The 27997-nt window shown below is 50.4% G+C and overlaps 1 protein-coding gene and 1 non-coding gene across 4 annotated transcripts; one reads left to right on the forward strand and one right to left on the reverse strand.

Annotated features, from left to right (window-relative positions):
• Positions 1–4653: 4653 nt before the first annotated feature.
• Positions 4654–27875, reverse strand: PHLDB3 (pleckstrin homology like domain family B member 3). Of its 3 annotated transcripts, XM_066373648.1 has the most exons (16): positions 27573–27874; positions 26688–27043; positions 25769–25951; positions 25512–25649; positions 20007–20135; positions 19622–19786; positions 18589–18699; positions 18385–18468; positions 17906–18016; positions 12917–13016; positions 12701–12791; positions 12529–12616; positions 12229–12285; positions 6768–6987; positions 5955–6040; positions 4654–5074 (listed from the first exon to the last, which is right to left on the reverse strand). In XM_066373648.1, the coding sequence occupies exons 2-16, from the start codon at positions 26919–26921 to the stop codon at positions 4940–4942; spliced, it is 1932 nt and encodes a 643-aa protein (XP_066229745.1). In that variant the 5' UTR covers positions 26922–27043; positions 27573–27874; the 3' UTR covers positions 4654–4939. The 3 variants fall into 3 exon arrangements, with proteins under 3 accessions (XP_066229745.1, XP_066229746.1, XP_066229747.1); XM_066373649.1 differs by lacking the exon at positions 12229–12285 and having other exon boundaries at positions 27573–27875; XM_066373650.1 differs by lacking the exons at positions 12229–12285; positions 12529–12616; positions 12701–12791; positions 12917–13016 and having other exon boundaries at positions 27573–27873.
• On the forward strand, positions 24477–24586 carry LOC136401924 (U6 spliceosomal RNA). Its single transcript, XR_010750847.1, has one exon. It is a non-coding gene; the product is annotated as a U6 spliceosomal RNA (small nuclear RNA).
• Positions 27876–27997: the final 122 nt, after the last annotated feature.

Genomic DNA, 27997 nt, shown 5'->3' on the forward strand with positions numbered 1-27997 from the left:
GAGAAGCCTCCCAAAACACCAAGGTTGTAGGTTCCATCCCCATCCCCAGTCAGGACACATAAGGCAAGTGACCAATAAATGCACAACTAAGTGGAACAACAAATTAATGCTTTTCTTTATCTTTCCCATCTTATCTCTGTCTCCCTAAAATCGGTCAATTAAAAAAATTTAAAATGCTATAAATAGAAACACTTTCTTCCACCATTTCTCTCAACCTCTCATGGTGTCTAATGTCATGTTCCCTTCACCACAGAGGCACTTGTGGGGCGAGAACAGACCCTCATGGGTGCCTAGAGACCCTATGTCACAACTAGAGCAACCTGGCTGTGGGTCCTTCTTCCACCAGCAGCCCATTGCCATGCCCCGCCCTGAGATGCCATAAGGCACACGTGCCTCACCCTGAGCTTCCCATGTATACACAGGCCCTGCTGAAGCTGGAGGATGGCAGTGGTCACAGGGAGGGACAGGGAGGACAGAGCAGATGAACCCATCTTAGGGAGGTGGGAAGTAGAGTCGAGGCTCCAATCTCCCAACTCATACTTCACATCCCTTCAGACTTCACTTGCAAAACACAAATTCAAATATATACAAAGTAAGACTTTCCAGACAGCAACCACAGAGCATTAATCCTGAGAGGGCTTTTCTGAGCACGGGGCCTGTCAACTACACTGGTCACATGTCATGACGTTGGCCCCAGTAAATGCCCAGTTTGCACAGGAGCTGAGGGATCAATTGACCCAAGAATGCAGATGTCTCTCACCTGAATGTAGGGGTCAAGGGACACCTAGGGTCACCAAAGGCCTGGGGATTAGGGTGTCAGCATCCTAGGACTCAGAAGTACCAATTCTGGAACCTCAAGGAATCTTGAGACTGGACAAACAGGAGGCCCAGGTCCAGAGGAGATGGGAACCAGAGACTGAATGCCTCATTCCAGAATGGGTAGGAAGCTACATCTCCACAGTGACAGCCGAGCGTGGTCCCTGTGGGGAACCCAGGGGACTGTGGAAGCTAGAACAGGCCCCTGACACAGCCTAGGGAACAGAGAGCTTCTTTTTAAATTTTTCATTTATTTGAGAGATAAATGGAGGGGGAGAGAGAGAAGCATCAAATCACTTCACTTAGTTGTTCCATCTAGTTGTGTACTCATTGCTTCTTGTATGTGCCCTGTGCCCTAACCAGAGACTGGACCTGTAACATGGGCACACCAGGTCAACACTTTATCCACTGAGCAACCAGGGCAGGGTCCAGAAGGAGCTTCTTGAAGTAGAGGACACCTTGGATCAGACCCAAAGGATAAAAAGTTCTATTGTCCCTAGTTCATTACATCTTTCTCATTCATTTAGTCACCATTAGACACTCCCTTAACACCTAGTTTGCACTAGGCCCTTTGCTGTGCATCAAGGACTCAGTAGTGAATGAACTAGCTCCAGTCCCTGCCTCTGGAGCATCTGACTCAGCCATGAGAATCAAGGAAGGCTTCCTGGAGAAGAAAACATCTGAGCTAAAATCTAAATGATGAGTAGGATTTGGGTGGAGAAAAATGTATAGTACAAGCAAAGGGAACAGTATTAAGACTAAGAGATGAAAGGGAAGCTTTTTTTTTTTTTTCACTTTCATGGAATTAAATGTGCCCTATGGTGCTGGGGACACAGTAATTACCAGGACAGCCAGCCCTGGCTCTGCCCTCATGGAGCTCCCAGTCTATAAGGACACAAATCCATTACCAGTGATAACATAGGTGTTCAGCGATGGGACAGGGCTCAAGGGGTTCCTGACCCACCCAGCCTAGGCAGTCAGGAAGGCTTCCCAGCTAAGATCTGAAAAACGGAGAGCTAGCTGGTTAAGAGCAGGGCACAGGGATAACCTGTGCCAAGGCCTGGAGGACAGGAGCCTGGGAACTCCTAGGAATGCCAAGAGCCCAGTCAAATCAAAAAGGGTGGAAGCGAGATTAAAGGTTTTTATTTCTACACTATGAAATGGGGCAGAGGAGCCCATGCTGAAGGAGAGCAGAGAAAGGCCACGTGGAGGAGAGGAGAAGCAGCCAAGATGGCAAAGTGCTGAAGGAGAAGCCAGTTTGTGTAGAGTTTGTGCAGAGAGAAGGAGATGGAGAACAGATGTGAGTAAGGCTGGTGAGGTAGAAAACTTTAATTCTAAGAATACTTGGATAAGTCAGTGGCTTTGGGAGCCCTGAATGGAAAGGGAAGTGTTTTCCCACTGTGTGTATTTCTTGCCCACCAGGTGCGAGCTAGGATTAAAGCTAATGGCCCACCAGTTCTTGGCTTCATGGTTTCATTACCATCTGTCTGAATCAAATGCGAACCTGCACGGGCCAGGCAGCTGTGACAGTGGCTGTGGCTACTGACTTTACATTTGGCGTAGTCTGTGGCAGGATTTGATACAGATCGGTATGGAGTCACCACCACCTTTGAGTGGTGGAGTAGAGGACTGGCTGCTTTTATGGTTGCCAATGGCTGTTTTTTGGGGGGACCATAGGCTGGCTGACTTTTACAGCTATGCATGAAGAAACCGAGAGCTCTGTGGAAGAGTCTACCTGGGACCTGCAAACTGAGCAGTGGAAGGAGCTGGAGCAAATGTGGGAGAAACAGATGCTGACCCTGGAGCTGGAGCAAGCACCGGAGGAGGCTGACCAGGTTTGCAAGATTCACTTGAAAATGGAGCAGCCACTGGAGAAGGAATCACAGGTTCATGAGTTGCAGCATGCCCTGGATGTTGTGGAGAGCCAGCAGTGTTGGGAGGCTGGGGCCGGGCTGCAAGGCCCACGGAGCAGAAAGCAGCAGCTGCCTGGGGCTCGAGCCTGGCAGCGGGAGCTGGTGTTTTCAGTTCCTCTTTGGAGGATGAGGAGAATCAGGCTGGAGTTGAGATCTGCAGTCTCCAGGAGATGAGAGCCCAGCAACAAGGAGTACCTACTACACCCCTGGTAGGTCTGCGATTTTGGGATACAGGGGTGGCTGCCATCATTCTCTGAGATGGAAATGCTGACTGCCATTGCCATGTGCCCTTTCTTGGGACAGTGTAAGACCTGCCAGGACAGCAGGAATGAGGGGGGTGGTTGAGGCCCCATGTGCATGGACTGATTCTGGACTATGACCAGAGTGGGCACTAGCTCCTTTGTTGGATGGACTTACGGATCTTGGACAATGTGAAATACCCTGATGGGGGTGGGGGACGGCTTTGCTGGAGGCCCTTCCCCTGCCCCAGGAAGCTTTTCAAATAGCTAGAAGGCTGAGGGCATTCTGTGCTTTTGGCAAAGTGCTCAGAGACTGGTGAAATGTACCTTTGTAATTGTTGAAATTATATTATTTGTCATGTTGTAATTTGTGTAATGTGCCTAATTTCCTTGTGCAGGAATACCGGTGCTTTAGATTGTGAAGTGAGCAAAAGGGATGGAATGTTGGTCAAATAAGTTTGTAAATATGATATATATGTTTGCTCGCTTATACTTTGCATTGGGTGTGAAGGACAGACTGTAAGCAGGCAGGGTCATTATAGCCTAAGGCTTAGTTTTTTTTGTTTGTTTTTGTGTTTTTTATTTTTATTTTATTTATTTATTTATTTATTTATTTTACAGAGACAGTGAGTCAGAGAGAGGGATAGACAGGGACAGACAGACAGGAACGGAGAGAGATGAGAAGCATCAATTATTAGTTTTTCGTTGTGTGTTGCAACACCTTAGTTGTTCATTGATTGCTTTCTCATATGTGCCTTGACCGCGGGCATTCAGCAGACCAAGTAACCCCTTGCTGGGGCCAGTGACCTTGGGTCCAAGCTGGTGGGCTTTTTGCTCAAACCAGATGAGCCCGCGCTCAAGCTGGGGACCTCGGGGTCTCGAACCTGGGTCTTCCGCATCCCAGTCCGACGCTCTATCCACTGCGCCACCACCTGGTCAGGCCTAAGGCTTAGTTTTAAGACTAAGCCTTTCCCATCTTTTTAATACTAAAATGTTTTCAAAACTAAGCTTTTCCCCACACCCTTGACTGTTGCATGATGTGGGGTAGTGCATTCTTCTGAGGAATCCCATTATGCCTCAGATAAATGACTTTGTATCAGAGGCTTCCTTGTTTGTATATTGGATTAAAGATTTTGATTCCTACACTATAAAATGGGGCAGAGAAGCCCATGCTAGAGGAGAGCAGAGAAGGCCATGTAGAGGAGAGGAGAAGCAGCCAAGATGGAGGAGCGCTGAAGGAGAAGCCAGTTTGTGCAGAGTTTGTACAGAGAAGGAGATGAGGAACAGAGCTGAATAAGGCTGGTGAGGTAGAAACCTTTGATTCTAGGAAACTCAGATGAATCAGTGGCTTTGGGAGCCCTGAATGGAAAGGGAAGTGTTTTCACACTGTGTGTATTTCTTGCCTGCTGGGTGCAAGCTAGGATTAAAGGTAATGGCCCACAAAAAAAAAAAAAAAAAAAAAAAAAAAAAAAGGTGGAAGCATCTGGGCCCACAAACTAAAAACACACAGGTGCCAAAGGCTAGGGATGCATGCCTCTCCGCACCCACCTCCCAGTCATGATCTTAGAGCTGAAGGCCTCAATTTTTAAAGCGGGGACGCTTGGCTCTCGAAGTACCCATAACCCGGATGTGTTGCCTAGGGGGCCAATGGGCACGGACTGGAAAAAACAACCACCAGTTTTTCCTCCATGTTTAATTCGGTCTCACAGGAGCACCAATAAATAGTTCTTTCCCGCCCCCGCAATCTTCCTCCTGCCTGGGACAGGGCCCCAGGGGCTGGCTTCACGTCGGGGAAAGGCACCTGCAGCCCAGAAAGAACACCGCGGCTCCGGCCAGCAGAGCCGCAGCACCTGCGGAATTCCCGAGTCCCAGAGGGGCGGGCCAGGCTTCCCAGCAGTGGGCGGAGGCTCGAGGCACCGGCTCGCGCGGAGCAGAGCCTCGCTGGGATGTCCCCCAAGAGGGCGGGGCCGCTCAGGGGGCGTGGTTCTCGTCAGCCGCGGTCACGATGACGTCCATCCAAATGCGCATGGCCTCCGGGCTGGGCGCCACCATGTAAAAAAGGCGTTCGTAGGTTTTGACACAGAATGTCAGGCGAGGGTTGGGGCTCTAGGATAAGCGGTGGAGTGGAGGTGTTAAGAGAACATATAGATTAGAATCCTAACCTTGCTACTTACACAGGCGGTGTGGCATTGGACAAGTTACTTAGGCTTTCTGTATCTGTTTCCCCATCTGTCTTTCTAAGTAATGCTACCTACCTCATTGGGTTATGAGGATTAAATTAACACAAGAAGGGGCTTAGAATTTTGGGAGAAAGATAAAAGGATGCCCCATTTTCCTCTTCCTATATGAAAAAATTAAGCATTTATATTTTTCCCTCCACAATGCAGGCCTCCTGGTTTGTTACTCGTGTTCTACAACCATTGAGTACTTACTTGCCAAACCCAAATTCAGTAAATCCTTTACATCCATTATCTGTCTGGCAAAAAGAAGTCACTTCTCTGATGTCCCAACTGGCTGCTCTCCACAGCTCTTTCTAAACACTGTACCAATAGCCAACATTTAAATTTCTGGCACTGCACTTTTATAAAAGTTTGAATTCCTGAGTCCTTTAGGGGAAAAAAATATATGTGACATGGGGCCCGTTCGTTCCGTTTGGCAACTACAGGCGGAAGCTGGAAACACTGTCTTCCAGATGTTCCCAACCTGCCCCAGCCCGCACCCTGCCCTCTTCATTCATCTCCAGCTTCGTATCAGAGTTTGCCCAAGTTCTGCTCTAAATCTTTTGCTCCAGGAAAAGCAGCAGTAGCTGAGGCAGAGGCTGCACTCTGAACTTTTGATCCCTGCAGTGAAGTGACCTGTTGATCCCCTGTACTGGATGGAGTACCCTGACAGGAGGGCTGGGGGTGGCCCTTCCCAAGAACTAGCTAAAGCTTGACTGCAGGGGCTCAGACCAGGAGGACAGGGCAGCACCAAGTGGGGACTTCACCTTGAAGGCACAGCGTAGGTGGTCGTAATAGACTTCCTCAATGGCCTGGAAGTAGATGACGCCTTTGAGCTTGCACTCTTCCTTGTCTGAGGGAGGGAGGTGAGGGAGAAAAAAGAGCCAGTGAGAGGTGTGTGTGTGTGTCCAGCAGGGTGGGGATCACTGAGGCGAGGAGCATGGTGACAGTCTGAAGGTCCCTAAAGTACTGTGGAGGGTAGGGGAGCAAATGTTGACGCTAAATGGGAAACTGGTGTACAGTCTGGCCAAAACTAGGGAACGGGGCTGGAATCCAAGGTCCCTGCATGCCTGGGTCCCTGACAAGGAAAAGGCCTCAAGGAAAGGGCAGATACATTGACTCCCCTAGAGAAAAAGAGAGGGACCTGGATTCTTGGCTGGTGGAGATGGAGGAGGGCACTGATAATATGGATTCTGACTCCTACTAGGTAACTTAGGAAAATGAGGTCTGGGAAGCCAGAATTGTACAAAGTTGTTTCTATGTTACTGAGGCAGGCTTTCTGTAAGAGGAAGGGGACGGAGATATGGACTTCTGGGTCCTGGAGGGAGAGGAAGCTGGGAGCCCAGACACCTGGGTTGTGGTGGGTTAGGAAGGGTTAGGGGACCAAACTCCTGGACCCCGGGATAAGTGGCAGGTGGTATCCTAGAGTCCTGAGTCCTGAGGGAGGGAGGGGCTGGGGATCCAGACCCAAGGGCCTAACAGAGAAGGGGGCGGGCCAGGGTTCCTAGGTGTCTGGGGAAAGCCACTGGAATGGGCCGTCCCAAGGTCCTGGGGGCCCACAGCGGCCAGGCTAGGTTTACCGGCGTAGTAGGCCAGGCGGCGGGCCTGGCGGTCAAAGCAGAACCACCGCTTCCTCCAGGTCTTGATGCGGCCGCCCATCTTCACCAGGGGCCCATGGCAGCAGTCCTCAGTCACCTGGACATGCGGGCAGTTTTCCGGGTTGTGGCCCCAGCGTTCCAGGTGCTGCCGGAGATCCAAGACGCGTGGGCCAAGAGGGCGGGGCGGCAGCGTGGGCGTGGCCTGGGAGAAAAGAGGAGGGGCAGCTTGTCAGCATAAGGGGCATAAAGTTAGGAGGCTGTCCTGAAGCCTGGAGCCCACAGAGGAGCCGATCACAGGGGCTTACATGCAAGTCCTGCAATCTTAACAATGACGATCATAATGATGAACCCGAAAGCTTCATTTATGGCCTATAAACTGCCCCATCTGTACCAGCATCAACTCCTTGACTCTCCCACTGCCGCCCCTGGGACAGGGCTACCATGAGCACCCTATTACAGATGAGCAAATTGAGGTACAAAAGGATGAAGTAATCCACCTAACCCAGAGCCTAGGTAGCAGAGCTGGGACTGAAACTCAGGGCTTCCTGACCTAAGAGCTCACCCTAAAAGTTCTGAAACACCTGTCAAAGAGGTGAGGGACCCCTGGTATTTGATCACAAATAGTATGTGATCACTGAACGAGAGCATCATTTCCATTATTTTTGTTGTTGTAATAAAATTAGTGACTATTACCTGTGCTAAGCACTTTATAGGCATAATTCCTCTGCCCACTCAAACCCTCTTAGGGGGTAAGTACATTATTACCCCCCATTTCACAGATATGGAAACCAAGACTCACCAGGCAGTGGTCATCTCAGGTAGCCATAAAGGGGAGAATTTAATTAAGGCCATCAAAGTGTCTACTTGTTACCAGGTTCAGCCTGATGGTACCTATTCTTCCCAAATGATCTCTAAGAAGAATGGTATGACCCCAGAGTAATGAGGCCCAGGGCATGCCTCCATCCAGCGTGCAATCAGAACCTCTGAGGATTTTGTTAAAATGCAAACTCAGACTCAGTCATTCTAGGTGGAGTCCAAGGTGGAGTGAGGTTCTGCACGTCTAACAAGCACCACAGACCACACTTGGAGTATCCAGGTCTGAGAAGATTGAGGCGAGGCCAGAGCAAGAAGGGATGAGAACCAGATGAGCCCTCATGGGATGGAGACAGGGAGAGGGAGCAGGAGGAGGAGGTGTGAGGAAGAGCAGGGGAAACACACAGGAGGGGCAGAGACAGTTAATAGGACACCCACCAGGGCCTGGAAGCATATGGCTCATACCATCAAATCCAAACAGTCATTCTACTGATCACTAGTGCGCACAGGAGGTTCCCCAGGGCCTCCAGCACTGTGCCAAGTGATCAGTGATCACTTCATTTCCTCTCTCAGACTGCCAGTATTGTTCCCATTTGACAGAAGAGGAAACTGAGGCCTTAGAGAGGAGGTGACTCATCCAGGTCACCCAGGTAAGATGTAGTGGAGTCAGCCTGGTCCATGGGAGCAGGGATGGACTTGGGACTCTCGACGCCACTCCTGCCCACACATGTCACCACCACAGAACCCCTGCCCCTCTCAGAGCTTGTTTCCCCACACTGAAGCTCAGGGGGGTGATCACAGCACCCTCCTCACAGGCCGCATCAAGAATGAGCTCGCTGCTGTCAGGGTTTCCAATCCAGTGATTCTACTTTTAGGCACAAACCCAGAGCTACACTATTTAATAAATGATGCTGCTACAAAGCAGGGCTGCTTCATATTTAATGAGCTGGAACTTGTAACTGACAACCGGCAGGCTCCACCATGCTTCCGGCTCTTTTTTTTTTTTTTTTGCCTCCAGCTCTTTTTTACTCCCTGGCAGCAACCTGAACCACACCTTGTTTTACTTAGAGATGTGGCTTTTGACTGTCCCCCACCTCCAATAAACGCCAGCTTCCCCGAGGGCAGAGGCTGTCATTTTGGTTACTGCTACAACCCAGGGCCCACTGCAAAGTAGGCACCCCATAAATAGCTGTTGATATGAATAAGGAAAGGACCAGTAGTTGGGAAAACAAAAAGCAGATTGGAAACAATGTGCTCATTTCCAGGAAAAATAAATTCACAAAATATGGTTTGATCAGTGTATGTGGAAAGGTGTAGAAGATTCACAGGCTTCTTAACAACAGAAAACACCTGCACCTCCAGAGGTGCAACAGGAGGGGAGCTCAAGGGTGGCCTTCTCTTTTCCCACACTGTCATTCTTATTTTTTTTTCTAAGTGAGTATGAGAGAGAGACAGAGACAGAGAGGAACAGACAGGGATAGGCAGACAGGAAGGGAGATGAGAAGCATCAACTCATAATTGCGGCACCTTAGTTGCTCATTGATTGCTTTCTCATATGTGCCTCGATCGAAGGGCTCCAGCTGAGCCAATGACCCCTTGCTCAAGCCAGTGACCTGGGCTCAAGCCAGTGACCATGGGATTATGTCGATGATCTCACGTTCAAGCCGGCAACACTGCGCTCAAGCTAGTGAGCCCTTGCTCATGTTGGATGAGTCCACACTCAAGCCAGTGACTTTGGGATTTCAAACCTGGGTCCTCGGTGTCCCAGGCCAACGTTCTATCCACTGGGCAGCCTGGCCAGGCTGTCGCATTCTTTTTTTTTTTTTTTTTAAGCTGGAAACGGGGAGAGACAGTCAGACAGACTCCCGCATGCGCCTGACCGGGATCCACCCGGCACGCCCACCAGGGGCAACGCTCTGCCCACCGGGGGGCAATGCTCTGCCCCTCCGGGGGGTCGCTCTGCTGCGACCAGAGCCACTCTAGCGCCTGGGGCAGAGGCCAAGGAGCCATCCCCAGCGCCCGGGCCATCTTTGCTCCAATGGAGCCTTGGCTGCGGGAGGGGAAGAGAGAGACAGAGAGGAAGGAGGGGGGTGGGGGTGGAGAAGCAAATGGGCGCTTCTCCTTATGTGCCCTGGCCGGGAATCGAACCCGGGTCCCCCGCACGCCAGGCCGACGCTCTACCGCTGAGCCAACCGGCCAGGGCCTGTCGCATTCTTTATAACAAAAATGTATTCATGCTATCAACAGAGGTAAAAATGACATTTTAATAAGAAACCTATCAGCTAAATCCAGAATGTGTAAAACTTTATAAGATGAATGACTCGATTTTTTCATGAAAAAATGACATTAAAAAAAGTGAGGAGGAAGGACTCAATCAGACATTTGAGACATTTTTTTTTCTTCTTTTTTTTTCTAAAGAACATTTCCCACGTTTAGTGATTTTTTTTTTTTTAAGATTTTATTTATTCATTATAGAGAGGAGAGAGAGAGAGAGAGAGAGAAGGGGGGGAGGAGCAGGAAGCATCAACTCCCATATGTGCCTTGACCAGGTAAGCCCAGGGTTTTGAACCGGCAACCTCAGCGTTTCCAGGTTGACGCTTTATCCACTGCGCCACCACAGGTCAGGCTGAGACATTTTTTAAAAAATGTATTGTGCCTGACCAGGCAGTGGCACAATGGATAGAGCATCAGACTGGGACGCAGATGACTCAGGTTCGAAACCCTGAGGTCACCAGCTTGAGCGCAGGGTTGCTGGTTTGAGCATGGAATCACAGGCATGACTCCATGGTCGCTGGCTTGAGCCCAAAGGTCGCTGGCTTGAGCAAGAAGTCACTCACTCTGCTATAGTCGTCGTCCCCCCCCCCCCCCCCCAGTTAAGGCACATATGAGAAAGTAATCAATGAACAACTAAGGTGCCGTGATGAAGAATTGATGCTTCCCATCTCTCTCCCTTCCTGTCTGTCTGTCCCTCGTTCTGTCTCTGTCACACATACAGACACACACATACAAAATACATTGTGTGTGCTTTGTTTGGATCCAGATTTAAATAACCAACCATAAAGAGACATTTTGGAGACAATTAGGGGGATGTGAATATGGACCCTGTATTAGAATGTTACAGAATTATTAATAGTCTTGATAACATATGACAGTGGGCCTGACCAGGAGGTAGCACAGTGGATAGAGTGTCGGACTGGGATGCAGAGGACCCAGAGGACCCAGGTTCAAAACCCCAAGGTTTCACTAGTACGTACAGGAGGTTCCAAGTCACCCAGGAAAGATGTGGTGGAGTCAGCCTGATCCAGGGGGGCAGGGAATGGACTTGGGACTCTCGACGCCACTCCTGCCCACCCATGTCACCACCACAGAACCCCTGCCCCTGAGAACAGGCATATCCGACTTGAGCATGGGCTCACTGGCTTCAGCATGGGATCATAGGTAGATATGACCCATGGCTGCTGGCATGAGCCCGAAGGTCGCTGGCTTAAAGCCCAAGGTCGCTGGTTTGAGTAAGGGGTCATTGGCTGTGCTTAAGATCCCCAATCAAGGTACATATGAGAAACAATCAATGAATCACAAAGTGAAGCAACTATGACTTGATGCTTCTCCTCTGTCTCCTCCCGCATCCTCTTCCTTCCTATCTCTCTCTCTCTCTCTCTCTCTCTCTAAAAATGTATACACACACACACACACACACATATTCATCTATTGTAGATACATAGTGAGGTATGGAGGAAATTATATAACTGGAATTTGCTTTAAAATGCTCCACTGCAGAGTGGAAAGCAGATGTAGGACCAGTAAAACAAAGTTGGCAACTAAAACAAGATTCAATATTGATCATCACAGAAGCTGCGTGGTGGGCACATCTGGGCTTATTCTCTCGACCATTGCATATGCTTGAACATTTCTATAACAGAAATGGTTTAAAGAGAACCAAAACTGGCCTTGACTATTTGGTTCAGAGGTAGGGCATCAGCCTGGTATGTGGATGTCCCAGGTTCAATTCCCAGTCAGGGCTCACAGGAGAAGCAACCATCTGCTTCTCCACCCCACCCTCCTCTTTCTCTCTCTCTCTCTATTCCCCTCCTGCAGCTATGGCTTGATTGGTTTGAGTGCATCGACTGGGACACAGAGGGTGGCTCAGTGGCCTCTACCTCAGGCACTAAAAATTGCTTGGTTGCAAGCATGGCCCCAGATGGGGGTTGCTGGGCTCCCGACGAGGGTTGCAGGTGGATCCCGGTCGTAGCACATTCAGGAGTCTGTATCTCTAGTTCCCCTCATCTCATGTGAAAAAGAAGAAGAAAAAAAGAAAGAACCAAAAACAAAACTTTAAATGATTTTTTAAAACCCCAGGATGTAGTTGCTCTTATTTTGCAATAACTGCTGACACTCACCCATTTACAGAAGAGGAAACTGAGGCACAGAGAAGTAGAGCATATTACCCTAGGCTAGGACATGCCGTGGGGACAAACAGCCACGATGTGAACGGAAGCTAGGTCTTCAGTTCCCCTTCCCTTGCCAAGCAGACACTTTTCTGTGCCACTTGAGGGAAAAGGGTGAGATAAGAAAAGGCAGAGGCCAGGGGGCAAAAAGGAGCAGGAGAGAGGAGGGATGAGGGTGGACTAACCATGATGGCAGGGACAGTGGGGCCTGAGGAGCCCTCTGTGATCCTCCTTGTTCCTTCCTGTGGGTTCAGTTCAGGGTGGAGTCAGTGAAGAGGCTAACCAGTAAGATCTGGGAAAAAACGTGCTGGGCTCCCGGGTCTGAGGGGGAGGGGCCCGGGGCCCTGGACTCCCGGGTCTGAGGGAGGAGGGGATGGAAGCCCGACTACTGGGTCTGAGGGAGAAGGGGCCCCAGGCTGGACTCCTGGTCTCAGGGAGAAGGGGCTGGATCTCCTGACCCTACGCAGGAGGGTCTGGGGTCTCACCCTGGCCTTGAGCAGCCGCTCCCGTTCCGCCATGGCCTGCTGCAGGAGCCGCTCCATGCGGGCAATGTCGGGGTAGAGCGCCCCACAGCTAGGAGGAGGAACAGAGACCAGGGCAGTTTACAGAGGCTCTGCCTCTTCCCCCCATCTCCTCACTTTCTTCCTTATGTCTCACCTATTCCCAGAGCCACAGTTCAGCAGCTGATAGAGTGGGTGTCTCCCAGAGTCTCCTGCTTCTGGTGAGAGTGCTGAGGCCTCCAGGGGTCCTGGGGGAGAAGAGGTGGGGTAGGGAGCTGGGATTTTTCCTTGTTCAAGCCCCTCCACTTAACCCTCAACAGGCAGGAAGGCTGGTGGAGGGGGAGAAGGGCGTGTGGGGACTGGCAGTCCTCACCAGTACAATGGAGAGACAGAGGTCGGGGGGATCCCCTCTGGCTCAATCTCTCTCCCCTCTTCCGGGACATGCTTCCAGTCCTCTGGAGGCCGATGGAGCCCTGAAAACACACAAGGAGATGCTCAGTCGCACCCAGGAGAGGACTGACAAGTAAAATCAGCATCAAACTGGCACAGATCTAAAAGCTACTATAAACATGAGCTGAGTGGGAGCTACCAGTCAGAGGACCACGTGGTGTAGCGTCCAGAATGGGCAACTCCATAGAGACAGGAAGCAGATTAGTGGTTGCCAAGGACCTGGGGAAGAGGGGGAATTGATGGGGTGACAGCAAAAGGGTAACTGGTCCCTTTTGAGGTAATGAACACGCTCTAAAGTAGTGGTGAGGGTTGCACAACTCTGTGATATTCTAAAAGCCACTGAATCACACACTTTAACTGGGTGAATTATGTATGTGTTATACTTTGATACAACTGCAAAGAAAACCCCACTGTGTGGCGGGCATGTGAGAAACCCAGACAGTCTGCCACAAATTGAGGAAGGGGTTCTATTGGAACTTTTATGGAGGCCAACTTAACTTCTTCTTTAAAGACAAATGCATAAATCTTTGAGCCCCAGATCCTAAGGACTGCAGAACTAGATCCTAAGGATATACCCACACATATGCGAAATGACCTGAGTTCAAGGTTATTCCCCTGAGAAGCCTGGAGACCACTGACGTGCCCATAGAAGGGGGCAGGGTAAGCAAACCAGAGATCATCCACACCAAGGAAAACTCTGCAGCATAAACAGTAACAGGAGGGGATGCTCTTTAAATCCAGAGATAAAATAATCTCCAAGATAGAAGCAAGTACAGAGCAGACTGACCGGGTGGTGACACAGTGGAGTGTCGGACTGGGATGCGGAGGACCCAGGCTCAAAACCCCGAGGTCACCAGCTTGAGCGCAGGCTCATCTGGTTTGAGCAAGGCTCACCGGCCTGAGCCCAAGGTTGCTGGCTCCAGCAAGGGGTGACTCGGTCTGCTGAAGGCCCCCCGGTCAAGGCACATATGAGAAAGCAATCAATGAACAACTAAGGTGCCACAGCGAAGAATTTTTTTTTTTTTTTTTACAGAGGCAGAGATAGACAGGGACAGACAGACAGGAACGGAGAGAGATGAGAAGCATCAGTCATCAGTTTCTCGTTGCGCGTTGTAACTTCTTAGTTGTTCATTGATTGCTTTCTCACATGTGCCTTGACCGTGGGCCTTCAGCAGACCGAGTTACCCCTTGCTGGAGCCAGCGACCTTGGGTCCAAGCTGGTGAGCTCTTTGCTCAAGCCAGATGAGCCCGTGCTCAAGCTGGCGACCTCAGGGTCTCGAACCTGGGTCCTTACACATCCCAGTCCGACGCTCTATCCACTGCGCCACCACCTGGTCAGGCCACAGCGAAGAATTGATGCTTCTCATCTCTCTCCCTTCCTGTCTGTCTGTCCCTATCTCTGTCTCTGTCACACACACACACACACACACACACACACACACACACACAAAAAACAAGTACAGAGCAGTGTAAGATGACCTCTCGATGCACAAAAGAGGGAAGTGTATCCATGACAGAGTGTAGAAACACAAACTATCTCCAAGAAGACACAAGAAATCACTCACCCCGACCACCCCCAGTAGATGATCTGAATGGATGAAAATAATAGTGAAAGAACCTTTTCTCTGAATATCCTCCTGGGCCATGCCCTTTGAACTTTGAACAAGAGGAATGTTTAGCTTTAAAAAAATAATAATAAACATGACCATAAATGCAACCTGTGTTCCTGGACCGAAAAAATTTTTTTCCTAGTTTTTGCTAGAAAAAAACATTAGTAAGACAACTGACAAAATATGAATAAGATTTGTGGGGTTTTGGTTTTTTTTGTCCTTTTTTTTTTTTTTAATTTTATTTATTCATTTTAGAGAGGAGAGAGAGACAGAGAGGGAGGGAGAGAGAGAGAGAGAGAGAGAGAGAGAGAAGGTGGGGAGGAGCTGGAAGCATCAACTCTCATATGTGCCTTGACCAGGCAAGCCCAGGGTTTTGAACCGGCGACCTCAGCATTTCCAGGTCGACACTTTATCCACTGCGCCACCACAGGTCAGGCAGATTTGTGGGTTTTAATAGTTATCTCAAACTTACTTTCTTGAGTTTGATTACTATACTGCAACTATATATAAGAATGCACTTGACTTTAGGTAATTAAATAGAAGTATTTAAATGCAAAAGGGAATCACACTTAGAAAAGAATAATAAATTGTGTGTGTGCCTGACCAGGAGGTGGCGCAGTGGATAGAGCATTGCCTGGGATGCTGAGGACCCAGATTCGAAACTCTAAGATCACCAGCTTGAGTTCAGGGTTGCTAGCTTGAATGTGGGATCATAGACATGACCCCATGGTCATTGGCTTGAGTCCAAGGTCGCTGGCTTGAGCAAGGGGTCACTGGCTTGGCTGGAGCCCCAGTCAAGGCACATAGAGAAAGCAATCAATGAACAACTAAAGTGCCGCAACAAAGAATTGATGCTTCTCATCTCTCTCCCTTCCTGTCAGTCCCTCCCTCTCTCTCACTCACTGGATATAAACAAATAAACAAATAAATAAAAAGATTGTGTGCATGTGTGAGAAGAGACAGAGAAAGAATAATAAAGCAAATATCAAATATGGTAAAATGTTGCCTGACCAGGCGATGGCACAGTGGCTAGAGCATCAGACTGGGACACAGAGGACCCATGTTCAAAACCCAAGGTTGCTGGCTTGAGCGCAGGCTCATCCGGCTTGAGCACAGGTTCACCAGCTCAAGCGCGGGGTTGCTGGCTTGAGCATGGGATTATAGACATGACCTCATGGTTGCTGGTTTGAGCCCAAGGTCACTGGCTTAAGCAAGGGGCCACTCATTCTGCTGGAGCCCCGGGGTATGAGAAAGTAATCAGTGAACAACTAAGGTGCTGCAACAAGTTGATGCTTCTCATCTCTCTCCCTTCCTGTCTGTCCCTGTCTGTCCCTCTCATTTTCTCGCTGTCTCTCTCCTCCCAAAATAAGAATATATTGCATATTATATTATGTCATATGTGATATGTGTACATTAGACAATATATGATTATTATGTATACAAAGATACATATACACACATACACGGATCTTTATAACAGCATTGCTAAAACTGCAAAAAAACTCAAATTACCACCCATAGAGGGAGGGTGGCTCAATGCCCCATGTAGAAGCACGTCCCACAGAAGCCCAGAGCGGGTGAGAGTGTATAGGCTGTGAAAACAGAAGTGCCTGGGTTCAAATCGCAGCTCTGCCACATACTAGCTGGCTAAGTAATTTCAGCTCTTTGCCTCAGTTTTTTCACTTATAATATGGAGATAAGAACCTAGTTCGTAGAGTTTTTTGCAAAAACCAAATGAATGAATCACATGAAATATTTACAATAGTGCTTGGTACATAAGAAAGACTCAGTATCAGTTGTCATTGGTATCACTGCTATTGTTTACACTGTTTTTATTTACAGAGTCCTTAGCAATGATGAGTCAGCTGTAAATGTATCAATGGACAGAGAACAGTCTACAACAGAGCATTAAGTTATAAAATAAAAGGCAACTCATAACTAATATATACTTTTTTTTTTTTCTTACTTGGGAGGCAGGGAGATAGAGAGACAGACTCTCTCATGAGGCCAGACAGGGATCCACCCTGCAACCCCCACCTGGGGCCAATGTTCTGACCATCTTAGGCCATATTTGCAACTGAGCTATTTTTAGTGCCTGAGGAGGAGGCTCCACAGAAACACCCTCAGCTCATAGGGCCAATGTGCTCAAACTAATCAAGCTATGGCTATGGGAGGAGAAGAGAGAGAGAGAGAGAAGGGGGAGGGGGAGGGGAGTAGAAGCAAATGGTCGCTTCTTCCTGATCGCTTCTCCCTGATGAAAATTGAACCCGGGACTTCCACACACTGGGTCGACATTCTACCACTGACCCAACCGGCCAGAGCCTAATATACACATTTTTGCAAAAAATGTTTACATGATATAACAAGAGCTACCAATTTGTAAGCGTTTACCGCATATCCACACAACTGAAGCAAAACTTTTCTCATCTAACTTTCACTCCACCTCAGGCACCATACTCTGCCACTGGCTACTCTATTTCATTTAAAACACCAGGACAACCCATTTGAAACTCTATGTCCCACTAACCCTTTGAGTAGTACGAACATTCCTATACGTCCTCGTGCCTCCTGACCACCCAGAGTACAATCGTACGTGTGTAAGGCAACATTAAAAAAAGGCAAATGTATGTTCTTCTTGTTTCCATAAATTGGTTATCAAACAAACATGATTTTAAGTTAATAAAACTGGAACTGGAACTAATTTCATTTTTTGAAAAAAAAACTCACTCCCGGGGGTCAGCAAGCATGAAAAAAACTCACTACTTGGCCTGACCTGTGGTGACGCAGTGGATAAAGCGTCGACCTGGAATGCTGAGGTCGCCAGTTCAAAACCCTGGGCTCTCCTGGTCAAGGCACATATGGGAGTTGAAGCTTCTTGCTCCTCCCCCCCTTCTCTCTCTCTCTCTCTCTCTCTCCTCTAAAATGAATAAATAAATAAAAATAATTTTAAAAAAACTCACTACTTAAGGGGCTAATAAGTTGGGACCCTCACGTTTAAGAAGATGTGGAAAGAGGGATACTCAGGAAACAAGAAGTTGTCTGCTTCTGGGGCTGTGGGCCAGTGGGGTGGAGAGGCCTTCTTATCAACATGCCCTGTTTGGATATTTTTAAAACTTGCTCCTTGGTACATATGTTCCCATTTCTCCAGGGGAGGGGTGGAGTGTTAGAAGAAAAAAATAATAAAGCTGGAGCCTGATAAAACCAAAACTACCCCTTGATCAACCTTCCCTGTCCTCCAGGGCAGAGAAAGCCACAGCGGGAGCTCTGGGGGCACGGAGCCCAGTGGGGCCGTGGGGGAGCACCTGCAGGGAGCTGTGGACGGACAGGAGGCAGGAGGAGGAGGTGGCGGCGGAGTGCGCAACGGGGTCCTGGAGCACCAGCAACTGACGGTCTGTCTTCTGGGTGAACAGGAGCTGCGGGAGAGGGTGACAGTTAACAGGAGCCGGAGGGATCCAAGAAGACCCACCAGTTTCAGGAGGGATCCAAGAAGACCCACCAGTTTCAGGATGCTCCGGCCAATGTCTCAGATGCAAAAACAAAGGCCCAAAGTCACAAAAGGGCTGGGATGGGATCTTACTGTCCAGTCTCCCAGCTTAAGTAAGGACTGTGGGCAGAGACTGCCGGTTCCCTGAGGAGGAGGAACTGAGGGCCGGAGCTTCTGAGTCTCAAGGGGAGAAGGGATGAGAGGCTGAGAATCCTGTGTCCCAAGGGAAGGGGGCTCTAAGGGCCTGACACCTGGATCTGAGGGAGGGGGAGTGACAGGTGCATAAAATTTCCATACCTTTGTGAGGGCCTGGTTGGTCTCTGAGAAGTCTCCACCAGGGCTTCCCTGAAGGCAGTTAAGCTCAAGCAGTCGACTCCGTTCCTAGAAGGCAAGACACCAGGGACTGCCACATCTCAGAGTCCAAATGGGCCATCCCAGCAGCAGGGAGGCAACGGGATGAACCAGGAAGAAGTAGGACAATAGGACTAAGGGGTCACGCACTTGTGTCAGAGCCTGAAGGGCCTCTTCCTTCTTCCGGCTCAGCCCCCGGCTCTCAGCTGCCATCTGCTCCCCCAGTGACTTCAGCTGCTCCTCCAAGACCTGGATCCGGCGCTGCAGGACACCCCCAGTGCCCTCATTACTCAGCAGCCCCAAGGTCCCCAGCTGCCTCCCACAGAACTGGCTTGGGGTTTGCTGCACCCCACAACAGAGACCCTGTGAGCCAGGTTTCTGGAGGGGCTGGGGGTACTCAGAGTTAAGTAAGCTCCCTGGTGCCTTCTTCCCTTTGAGGGGATCCAGAAGAGGGGGTGGAGGATTCAATATACAGACAGGAACACAGGGACACAGAGACCCAGAGAGTTGCCAGAGAGAGAGAGAGAGAGAAAGGGACAGACAGAGAAATAACCAGAACAGGACCGGGACAGATCCCAAGAGACAGAGATGCAGAGAAAGAAGACAAGACAGGAACAGAACAGAGGGGGGCAGAGGAAAGGAAAAGAGAATGACAGGACAGAGACCCAGAAACAGAGGTGGAGAAAGGAGACACACATCAAAACTTTCCAATCCAAAACTCCAGTGAACTTGGTGTTAAGTATAACCAAACACTACTTTTTCCAGCAGGCTCTGTCAGGCCCTGGCACGTGAAGCTCCCAGAAAGGACTGGTGGGAGCATCTTTTTGGACTAGGGTAAGACAGGCATAGAGTGTGGAGACGAAGACCGAGTAGGTTCAAATCCAGCTCCGTCCTTTACAAACTAGGTGATCTTGGAAAAGATTATGTGAGTACTCTGACCTTCAGTTTCTTCTTTTATAAAATGAGAAGAAATAAGATTTGCCTCCTAGGATTGTTGTAAGGATTCAATCACTAAATAACTATGAAATGTTACTGGGTGCCTGGCACACAGTAAATGCTCAATAAATGGCAGCTGTTGTTACCATTGTGAAGAACGTGGCACAGAAAGAAACAAAGGGCCAGACACAGGGTGGGAAGGATGGAGGGCTCCGTGAGGGAGGCAGGCTAGTCCAGCCCTGCTCACCCTGTGCTGGGCCAAGCTGGCCTGGAGCTCCTGGGCCTTGGCGTCCAGCACCCCAGCTCCAGGGCTGTGCTGATGATCCTCCTCCTCCCGCCGGCTCTCCCGCTCCAGTTGCTGGAACTCCAAGTCCTCATAGGCACGCTGGGCCACATCCAGCTGTTCCCTCATCTGTGGATGGAAGTGCAAAAGGACTGGAGGCCTGGACCCCTAGGGCTCAAGAGAGCAAGGGGCTGGGCCAGGCCTCCTAGTCCAGGAGTGAGGAGGCGCTGAGGGCCTGGACTCGAGTCCTGGGGGCTCGGGGGCTCGGGGACTGAAGGCCTGGACTTCTCGGTCTTGAGGTGGTAGGGACCTGGACCTGCGTCTCTGAGAGGGTACACAGGGCCCTCACCTCCTGCACGCCCTGAAGAAGCCGCTCACGCTGGTCCTCTGGCTGTGAGTCGAGCTGTCCCTGGGCCTCCCGGAGTCTCTGGCGAAGACCCTCCACACGATCACGCTCCTGCCTCAGCCGCCTCTGCTCCTGAAAGAACAGCCCAGGCAGGCTTTTAGCCACCCCCTGAGCACAAGGGACAGATACAGAGGCCCAAGGGCCAGGCCCACCAGGCCCTCCTTGCCTGGGGTTGGCTGCATGAAGGAAGGGACCCTGTGTATCTGGTTTACTCTTGTACTGGCCTACCCAGACGAGGCATCCTATAAACAGTTGTTCAAGAAATAAATGGATGCACCAGGCCTGTGGTGGCACAGTGGATAGTGCTGCGACCTGAAATGCTGAGGTAGCTGGTTCGAAACCCTGGGCTTACCGGGTCAAAGCACATATGACAAGCAACAAGCAAGCAATGAACAACTAAAGTGAAGCAACTATGAGTTGATGCTTCTTGCTGCCCTCTCTCTGCTCTCTCTATAAAATCAATAAAATAAAATCTTTATAAAAAAGAAATGAATGAATGCAAAATGTATCTGTGCTGGGTGAATGATATTGGGACCCAGAGACGGGGGTCAGACTCGGTGACCAGGCTCCAGGTGGGGACACAACCAGTTACATTCTGGGACAATTAGGGCAATAAAATGCAGAGACTGTCAAACCCAGAGTGGGGAACAATTTCTATTGGGGTAATGCAAGGTTACCTGCATATAAGGATTTTAAGATGAGTCTCAAAAATCAGAGACCATTTAGACCTAGGGAGTTAGAGGGGCCTGGAAGGGCATTTTGGGCAGAGGGAACAGCACAATGGTGGGATTCAGCCGGTTCACACCAGTTCAACAGAACCAATACCTAATTTTTTGTTGAGTTCTGCAAACCTATTATTAAAATGGCACTTGTAATCAGGGTTCTCTCTAAAGTGGGCGCCTGTACAGCTGCCCAATGTGTAAATTACAAATTTGCACTCCTTACTCTTTTTAAACTTTAATCTGAGCAACAGCGTATTCTAAGCACCTGTAGTCATGTTCATTCCATCCATAGGTGAAAAAAATTGCAAGTGAGGACATCAAACAAGAAGCAATATGGAAATATCTTAAATAATTGTTTTTTGTCAGGTATTATTTAGTATTTTTTCATTAAAACTCTTATAACAAGGTGACGGAAGACAATTGGACTTTGGGTGATGGGAATGCAGCATAATCAAATGTCAAAATAACCTAGAGATGTTTTCTTTGAACATATGTACCCTGATTTATCAATGTCACCCCATTAAAATTAATAATAATAAAATGTTAAAAAAACCAAACTCTTATAACATAATCTAGTTTTGTGTACCTTTTATTGTTCTTATTTAAGTAGTAAATGCATGAAATAATAAACTACCTTTCAGTATATCCTTTTTATAGTTAAAACGGTCATTAATGCAGAGAACCAGCTATTAAATTATTTGAATTCCACAACTGGAATAGCATATTGCAAATGCACCATGAAGTTTAAAAGTATGGGAAGTCGCCCTGGCCGGTTGGCTCAGCGGTAGAGCGTCAGCCTGGCGTGCGGGGGACCCAGGTTCGATTCCCGGCCAGGGCACATAGGAGAAGCGCCCATTTGCTTCTCCACCCCCCACCCCCTCCTTCCTCTCTGTCTCTCTCTTCCCCTCCCGCAGCCTAGGCTCCATGGAGCAAGGATGGCCCGGGCGCTGGGGATGGCTCCTTGGCCTCTGCCCCAGGCGCTAGAGTGGCTCTGGTCTCGGCAGAGTGACGCCCCAGAGGGGCAGAGCATCGCCCCCTGCTGGGCAGAGCATGGCCCCTGGTGGGCGTGCCGGGTGGATCCCGGTCAGGCGCATGCGGGAGTCTGTCTGACCGTTTCCAGCTTCAGAAAAATACAAAAAAAAAAGAAAAGAAAAAAATAAATAAATAAAAGTATGGGAAGTTTAGGGGCAAGCTCTGGTCAAAGAGCAAGATGTGGTGGAGGAAAGAGACAGTGAGCACGGCGAGAGATGCAGAGAAAGGCAGGCACAACTCATGACGAGCTTGATCAACCAAGCGAAGGAGCCCTGATCCCGTGGCAATGAGGAGCCACAGAAAGACCCGAAAGGACAGAGTAGGATCCAGGTGTGGAATTATCCCTCTGGGAGATGGATTGGAAGGCTGAAACCGGTTCCCTCATGAGTCCTCCAAGCAATGAGGATGAGCCCTACACTCGGCCTGGGGATGCAAAACTGGTAAGACTAGGAAGAGGGGATCAGGGAGCAGAAAGAACAGGACATGTTGATTGATAGGCTTGGGTGTGAAAGGTAGGGAGATGTACAGAGCAAAGTCCAGGACTCTGTCCTGGTGACCCAAGGGAAGGTAAGACAGGGACAATGTAGAAAAATAGTTGCTGAGGTCAGCTTTGGTTATGGTAACTGAGAAGGGTCTGAGGTAGAAGGGGATGGGGCCTGGGACTCTCGGGTCTGAGGGAGGAGGGGCCTGGGGGCCAGGACTCCTAGGTTTGAAGGACGAGGGGCTGGAGGCCTAGACTCCTGGGTCCTGGGGCACAAAAAACAGCTAAGAACCTGTATGTTAAGAAGCAGGACACATAGGTCTAGATTACAGGAGAGAAATCAGGGTTGGGAGAAATAAAGGCTTTCTGAGGGTAAATGAGGACTCAGGACCCAGGGTCCAGTCCAAGGAAATTACAACATACAAGATAAGGGCAAAGAGCGCTAGCCAGGTATTTCAGTTGGTTAGAGTATCATCCTAATATGCCAAGGTTGCAGGTTTGATCCCGGTCAGGGCACACACAAGAATCAATCAATCAGGTGGTGGCTCAGTGGATAGAGCATCAGCCTAGGACACTGTGGACTGAGTTTCGAAACCCAGAGGCTGCTGGCTAAAGTGCAGGGTCACCAGCTTGAACATGAGGTCGCCAGCTTGAGTTTGGGATCATAAACATGACCCTATAATTGCTGGCTTGAGCCCAAAGGTCACTGGCTTGAAGCCCAAGGTCGCTGGCTTGAGCAAGGGATCACTGGCTCTGTTGGAGTCCCCCAGTCAAGGCACATATGAGAACGCAATCAATGAACAACTAAGGTGCCGCAACTATCAGTTGAAGTTTCTTATTTCTCTACCTTCCTGTCTGCCTGTGTCTCTCTTTCTCATGCAAAAATAAAAAATAAGAAAGAATCAACAAATGAATGCATAAACAAGTGGCACAGCAATTGATCTCTCCCCTCCTTCCTCTCTGTATCTCTAAAGTGAATTTAAAAAAAAAATATTTTAACAGGCCCTAGCCAGCTGGCTCAGCAGTCGAGTATCGGCCCAGCATGTGGAAGTCCCAGGTTCGATTTCTGGTCAGGGCACACAGGAGAGGCGCCCATCTGCTTCTCCACCCCTCCCCCTCTCCTTCCTCTCTGTCTCTCTCTTCCCCTCCCGCAGCTAAGGTTCCACTGGAGCAAAGTTGGCCCAGGAGCTGAGGATGGCTCCATGGCTTCCAGCTCAGGCACTAGAATGGCTCCCGTTGCAGCAAAGCAATGCCCCAGATGGGCAGAGCATCGCCCCCTGGTGGGCATGCAGGGGGGAGAGGGAGAGGGAGAGGATCCCAGATCCCGGTCAGGTGCATGCAGGAGTCTGTCTGTCTGCCTCCTCCCACTTCTCACTTCGGAAAAATAAAATAAAATTAAAATTAAATAAAAATAAAATAAAATAAACATTTTAAAACCAAGATAAGTGAAAAGAGAAAACTGGATAGAACTACAAAGTTATCATTTTCTAGCTATAATCCAAGCAGTGACCACCAAGGGATGCATGTTAAAGCCTTTAGGTAAGCAATTATTACAAAGGAATCAGAGTGGCCTCACTGAGGTCTGGACAGCCAGAGATGGCGTTCCCTTGACATGGCACACAGGAAGCACTACGTACATCTGAATCTGATCCCACCTGTGCTTTTAATCCCCCCACCTCCCCACCTGCCCACAGGAAGAGGAGCCCAACAAAGGACATAGGCCACTTCTTGACCATGGGATAGAAGACTTGATTTCTCCAACAACTAGTATGTAAAACAATAGTAGGTAGGGACGGTTAGATCTGAAACAACACACACGGGGCATTTCAATCTTTTTGGAGACTTCATTCAAACAACCAACTGTTAAGTGGCATTTTTGAGACAATCTAGAAACATGAAAACTGAAAACAAGGCAATATTAAGAATTTATAGCCTGACCAGGTGGTGGTGCAGTGGATAGAGCGTCGGACTGGGACACAGAGGACCCAGGTTCGAAACCCCGAGATTGCCAGCTTGAGCATGGGCTCATCTGGTTTGAGCAAAGCTCACCAGCTTGAGCTCAAGGTCGCTGGCTTGAGCAAGGGGTCACTCAGTCTGCTGTAGCTCTCCAGTCAAGGCACATATGAGAAAGCAATCAATGAACAAGTAAGGTGCTGCATCAAAGAACTGATGCTTCTCGTGCTCGCTTCGGCAGCACATATACTAAAAAACTTGGAACGATACAGAGAAGATTAGCATGGCCCCTGCACAAGGATGACACGCAAATTCGTGAAGCGCTCCATATTAAAAAAAAAAAAAAGGGCCCTGGCCGGTTGGCTCAGCGGTAGAGCGTCGGCCTGGCTTGCGGGGGACCCTGGTTCGATTCCCGGCCAGGGCACATAGGAGAAGCGCTCATTTGCTTCTCCACACCCCGCCCCTCCTTCCTCTCTGTCTCTCTCTTCCCCTCCCGCAGCCTAGGCTCCATTGGAGCAAAGATGGCCCGGGCGCTGGGGATGGCTCCTTGGCCTCTGCCCCAGGCGCTAGAGTGGCTCTGGTTGCGGCAGAGCGATGCCCCGGAGGGGCAGAGCATCGCCCCCTGGTGGGCAGAGCTTCGCCCCTGGTGGGCGTGCCGGGTGGATCCCGGTCGGGTGCATGTGGGAGTCTGTCTGACTGTCTCTGTTTCCAGCTTCAGAAAAATACAAAAAAAAAAAAAAAAAAAAAGAACTGATGCTTCTCATCTCTTTCTTCCTGTCTGTCTGTCCCTCTCTCTGTCTCTGTCACAAAAACAAACAAACAAAAAACACCTATAGATCCTTATGGTATGATAATATGGTAATAATGTTTTTAAAAAAGGAGTTCTTATTTAAAAGTAACATGATGTCTGGATGGGCTTTCAAAACTAGAGAGAGGGAAGCAAATTGACAGATATGAAACAGGAATGGACGTTAATCACTGCTAAAGCCCATGAGCACACCACATGGCGGCCATCTGTAGGTTTGATGCTCTCATAATATGACATTAAAAAGAGAGATGAGCAAAGAAAGAGGCCCCCAGGATTCAGGCTCCAAAATCATGGTCAAAGGAGCAAGAGGGAAAAAAGTTGAGGCCATCTGTCCACCACTGCCTCCCATACCAGCCCAGGTATCCACATTTGGGGGACAGGGGTAACCCTGATCCTAGAAGCCCCTGGTCCCAGGAGCCCCCCCCCCCCCAATGTCTCTCCAACAAACAGACCTGTTCCCGCTGCTCCCTGCCGACTTGCTCCTTGCCCACTCGCTGCTCCAGCAGCTCCCGAAGCTGCTCCTCTTCCCGCCGGGCGGCCACTCGCTCCCCAGCCAGCTCACCCCGCAACAGGGCCACCTCCACCTCCATCTGTGGAGAGAATGCAAGGGCTGAGGCCCAGAGGTCTGGGAAAGAGGGAGCTGGAGGCCGAGAGTTGGATCCGTAGGAGGAAAGGACTGGGAGACTACCCATGAGGTCTGCAGCCTCACCTCGATCCTCAGCTCCTTCCTCTGGCGCTGTAGCTCCTTCACTCGCTGCTCCATCAGGGCCACCCGAGTCAGTGCCTCCAGCTGCTGCCCTCGAAGCCGCTGAGCAGCCCCTCGCACTCCTTCTTTAGACTGGATGGGTGTGGGAGGCGCGGCCGTGATCTGAACGGGAGGCGGGGCCTCCCCCTGAGATAGGAGAGGGTGTGATCAAATGGAGAGGCTTTGCTCCCGGCAGTCACTAAATAGGTCGGTTTCCTATCTCTTACCCCCTCAGGCGGTCTTAAACGGCCAAACTCTACCAATACGCTTCCATTCAAGGGATGGTGCAGGCCTGGTGACCAGGACAGCAGAAGGAGGCCTCCGGGGCTCACAGTCCTGGGAGGAGGTACTGAGCCACTTTTAGGAAGGTGTTTCTTTTTCTCCAGTCAGGTCCTATTCTCTGGACGGCAAGTCCTCCTATGCCCTGGAGCTCTCTCTTTCTTCCCAGGTCTTCCTGAGTCTTCGCCCCCGATTCTCTCGGCTTCGTCCCTCCCACTCAGTATCTCTCTACTGTCTCTGAATTGCTATTTCTCTTTCTTCCTCGGAAGAAAAGTTTCTGTCTATTTCTGTTTCTCTGAGCTTCTCTGCCCTGTTCTGGGTTTCTATCTCTAGACCTATCGCTCTGAGTCTCTATCTCTGGGTCACTCTCTATGTGGAGTTCCTATGTCTTTTGGGTCTTTGTCTCTCAGTCTCCCTGTCTCTGAGTGTCTGTCCACCTGGTCTCTCTATACCGGTCTCTAGGTGTCTCTGTCTCTCACTCGGTCTGAGTCTTCCTGGCTCTGTGTCCGGGTCTCTGTCTGTCTGGTCCCTCCACACCTGTCTCTCGCTGTCTCTGTCACCTGCTCTGGGTCCCCCCGTGGTTCCCGCCCTCCTGGTTCCTCACCGTGTCGCGGCTGCTCTCAGTGCTGCTGCCTTCTCCCACTTCTTCCTCGTCTTCCGCCTGCTGCTCAGCTCCTCGGCCACTCGGAAGCTCTGCTGGAGCTTCGGGAGCCTTCTGCTCGCGGGTGTCCTCGGGGCGCTCCCGGGACTGGACCGTCCTATGGGGCTGAACCTCTGCATGGCACTCTGGGACCGACGGCGGTGGGGTCCCCTTGCCGGGGCTGCTAGGCGTACCCATGGCGGTGGCGCGCTCCTGCGGGGATGGGCGGAGCCTGACGCTCTGGAGGCGTGGTTTGACAGCGTGGGGGCGTGGCCCAAGATTCCTGATCTCTCCGCCAGACTGCTCCAAGGAGGCGAGGCCTAAGAGTTCAAAGAAAAAAAAAAAAAGAGTTCAAAGGCTGGGACTGAGCACTTCGGGGGCGTGGCCTGGAGTTTTCCCAGAAAGGTGGGATTCGATGGCTCACCACACCTCCGGAGGAGGGACCGGAATTTAAGTCCCGGGTCCTAGCACGCCCCCTATTGACTAATCCCTTCTATCCAGGTGTGGTGCCTTGTATCTTCCCAGCAGCCCCCTCCCCCAATTCCTGGACCACTTTACAGCGTCCCCATCTCCTTCTCGCTCGGGGACTCCGGAGTTGGGGCTCCCGCCCCCTGCTCTCCCGAGTCTGGTAGACTTGGCTTCGACCCCAATGTAGGGAGCGGCGCCCATGCCACCTCGCCCAGAAACACAGGAATCGAGATCCTAGTCTTTCTTTTTCTAGACAAACCAGGAGCCAGTCCTCAGCCCCTCCCCAGAATTAGCTTCCCGAAGTCAAACCTCCTCCACCCCTGCGGACCCAAGAGGCCAGGTCTCCAGCCCCCTGCTGCTCGGCAGCCCCGGCCCCCTCACCCGCTCAGGATTCGGCGCGCTCCCTACTGCACTCTGGGCGCTGACGTTTCTGCCTCCGAAACAGGTGGCTGGGGAAGAGGGAGGAGAGAGGCTGCTCGGTCCCCTTCCCCAACAGCCCGGAAGTGGAGGGGGGGCACAACAGGTCCAACAGCTCCCGTGGGAGGAGGGAGCGACCAGCTTGCCCCGCCCGCGGCCCTGGCATCCGGGCACCCCGGCCCCACCCTCGGAAAACCCAGCATCGCGACCCCCCCAGTCTGCCTCCAACGCCCCCATCACTGCCCCTTGGAGGGCCAGGTGTCTTGGTCACATATGTATAAACGCTTCTCTAATGCCCAGACCCTGGTAATCCTGAAAGGAAGAAGGGAATGCAGATAGGGGCCTCTCCCTTTAATGAGCCCTTTAGAAGGGCCCCGACCGGTTTGGGG

Source organism: Saccopteryx leptura, chromosome 3, assembly GCF_036850995.1.
Source record: "Saccopteryx leptura isolate mSacLep1 chromosome 3, mSacLep1_pri_phased_curated, whole genome shotgun sequence".
NCBI lineage: Eukaryota > Metazoa > Chordata > Mammalia > Chiroptera > Emballonuridae > Saccopteryx > Saccopteryx leptura.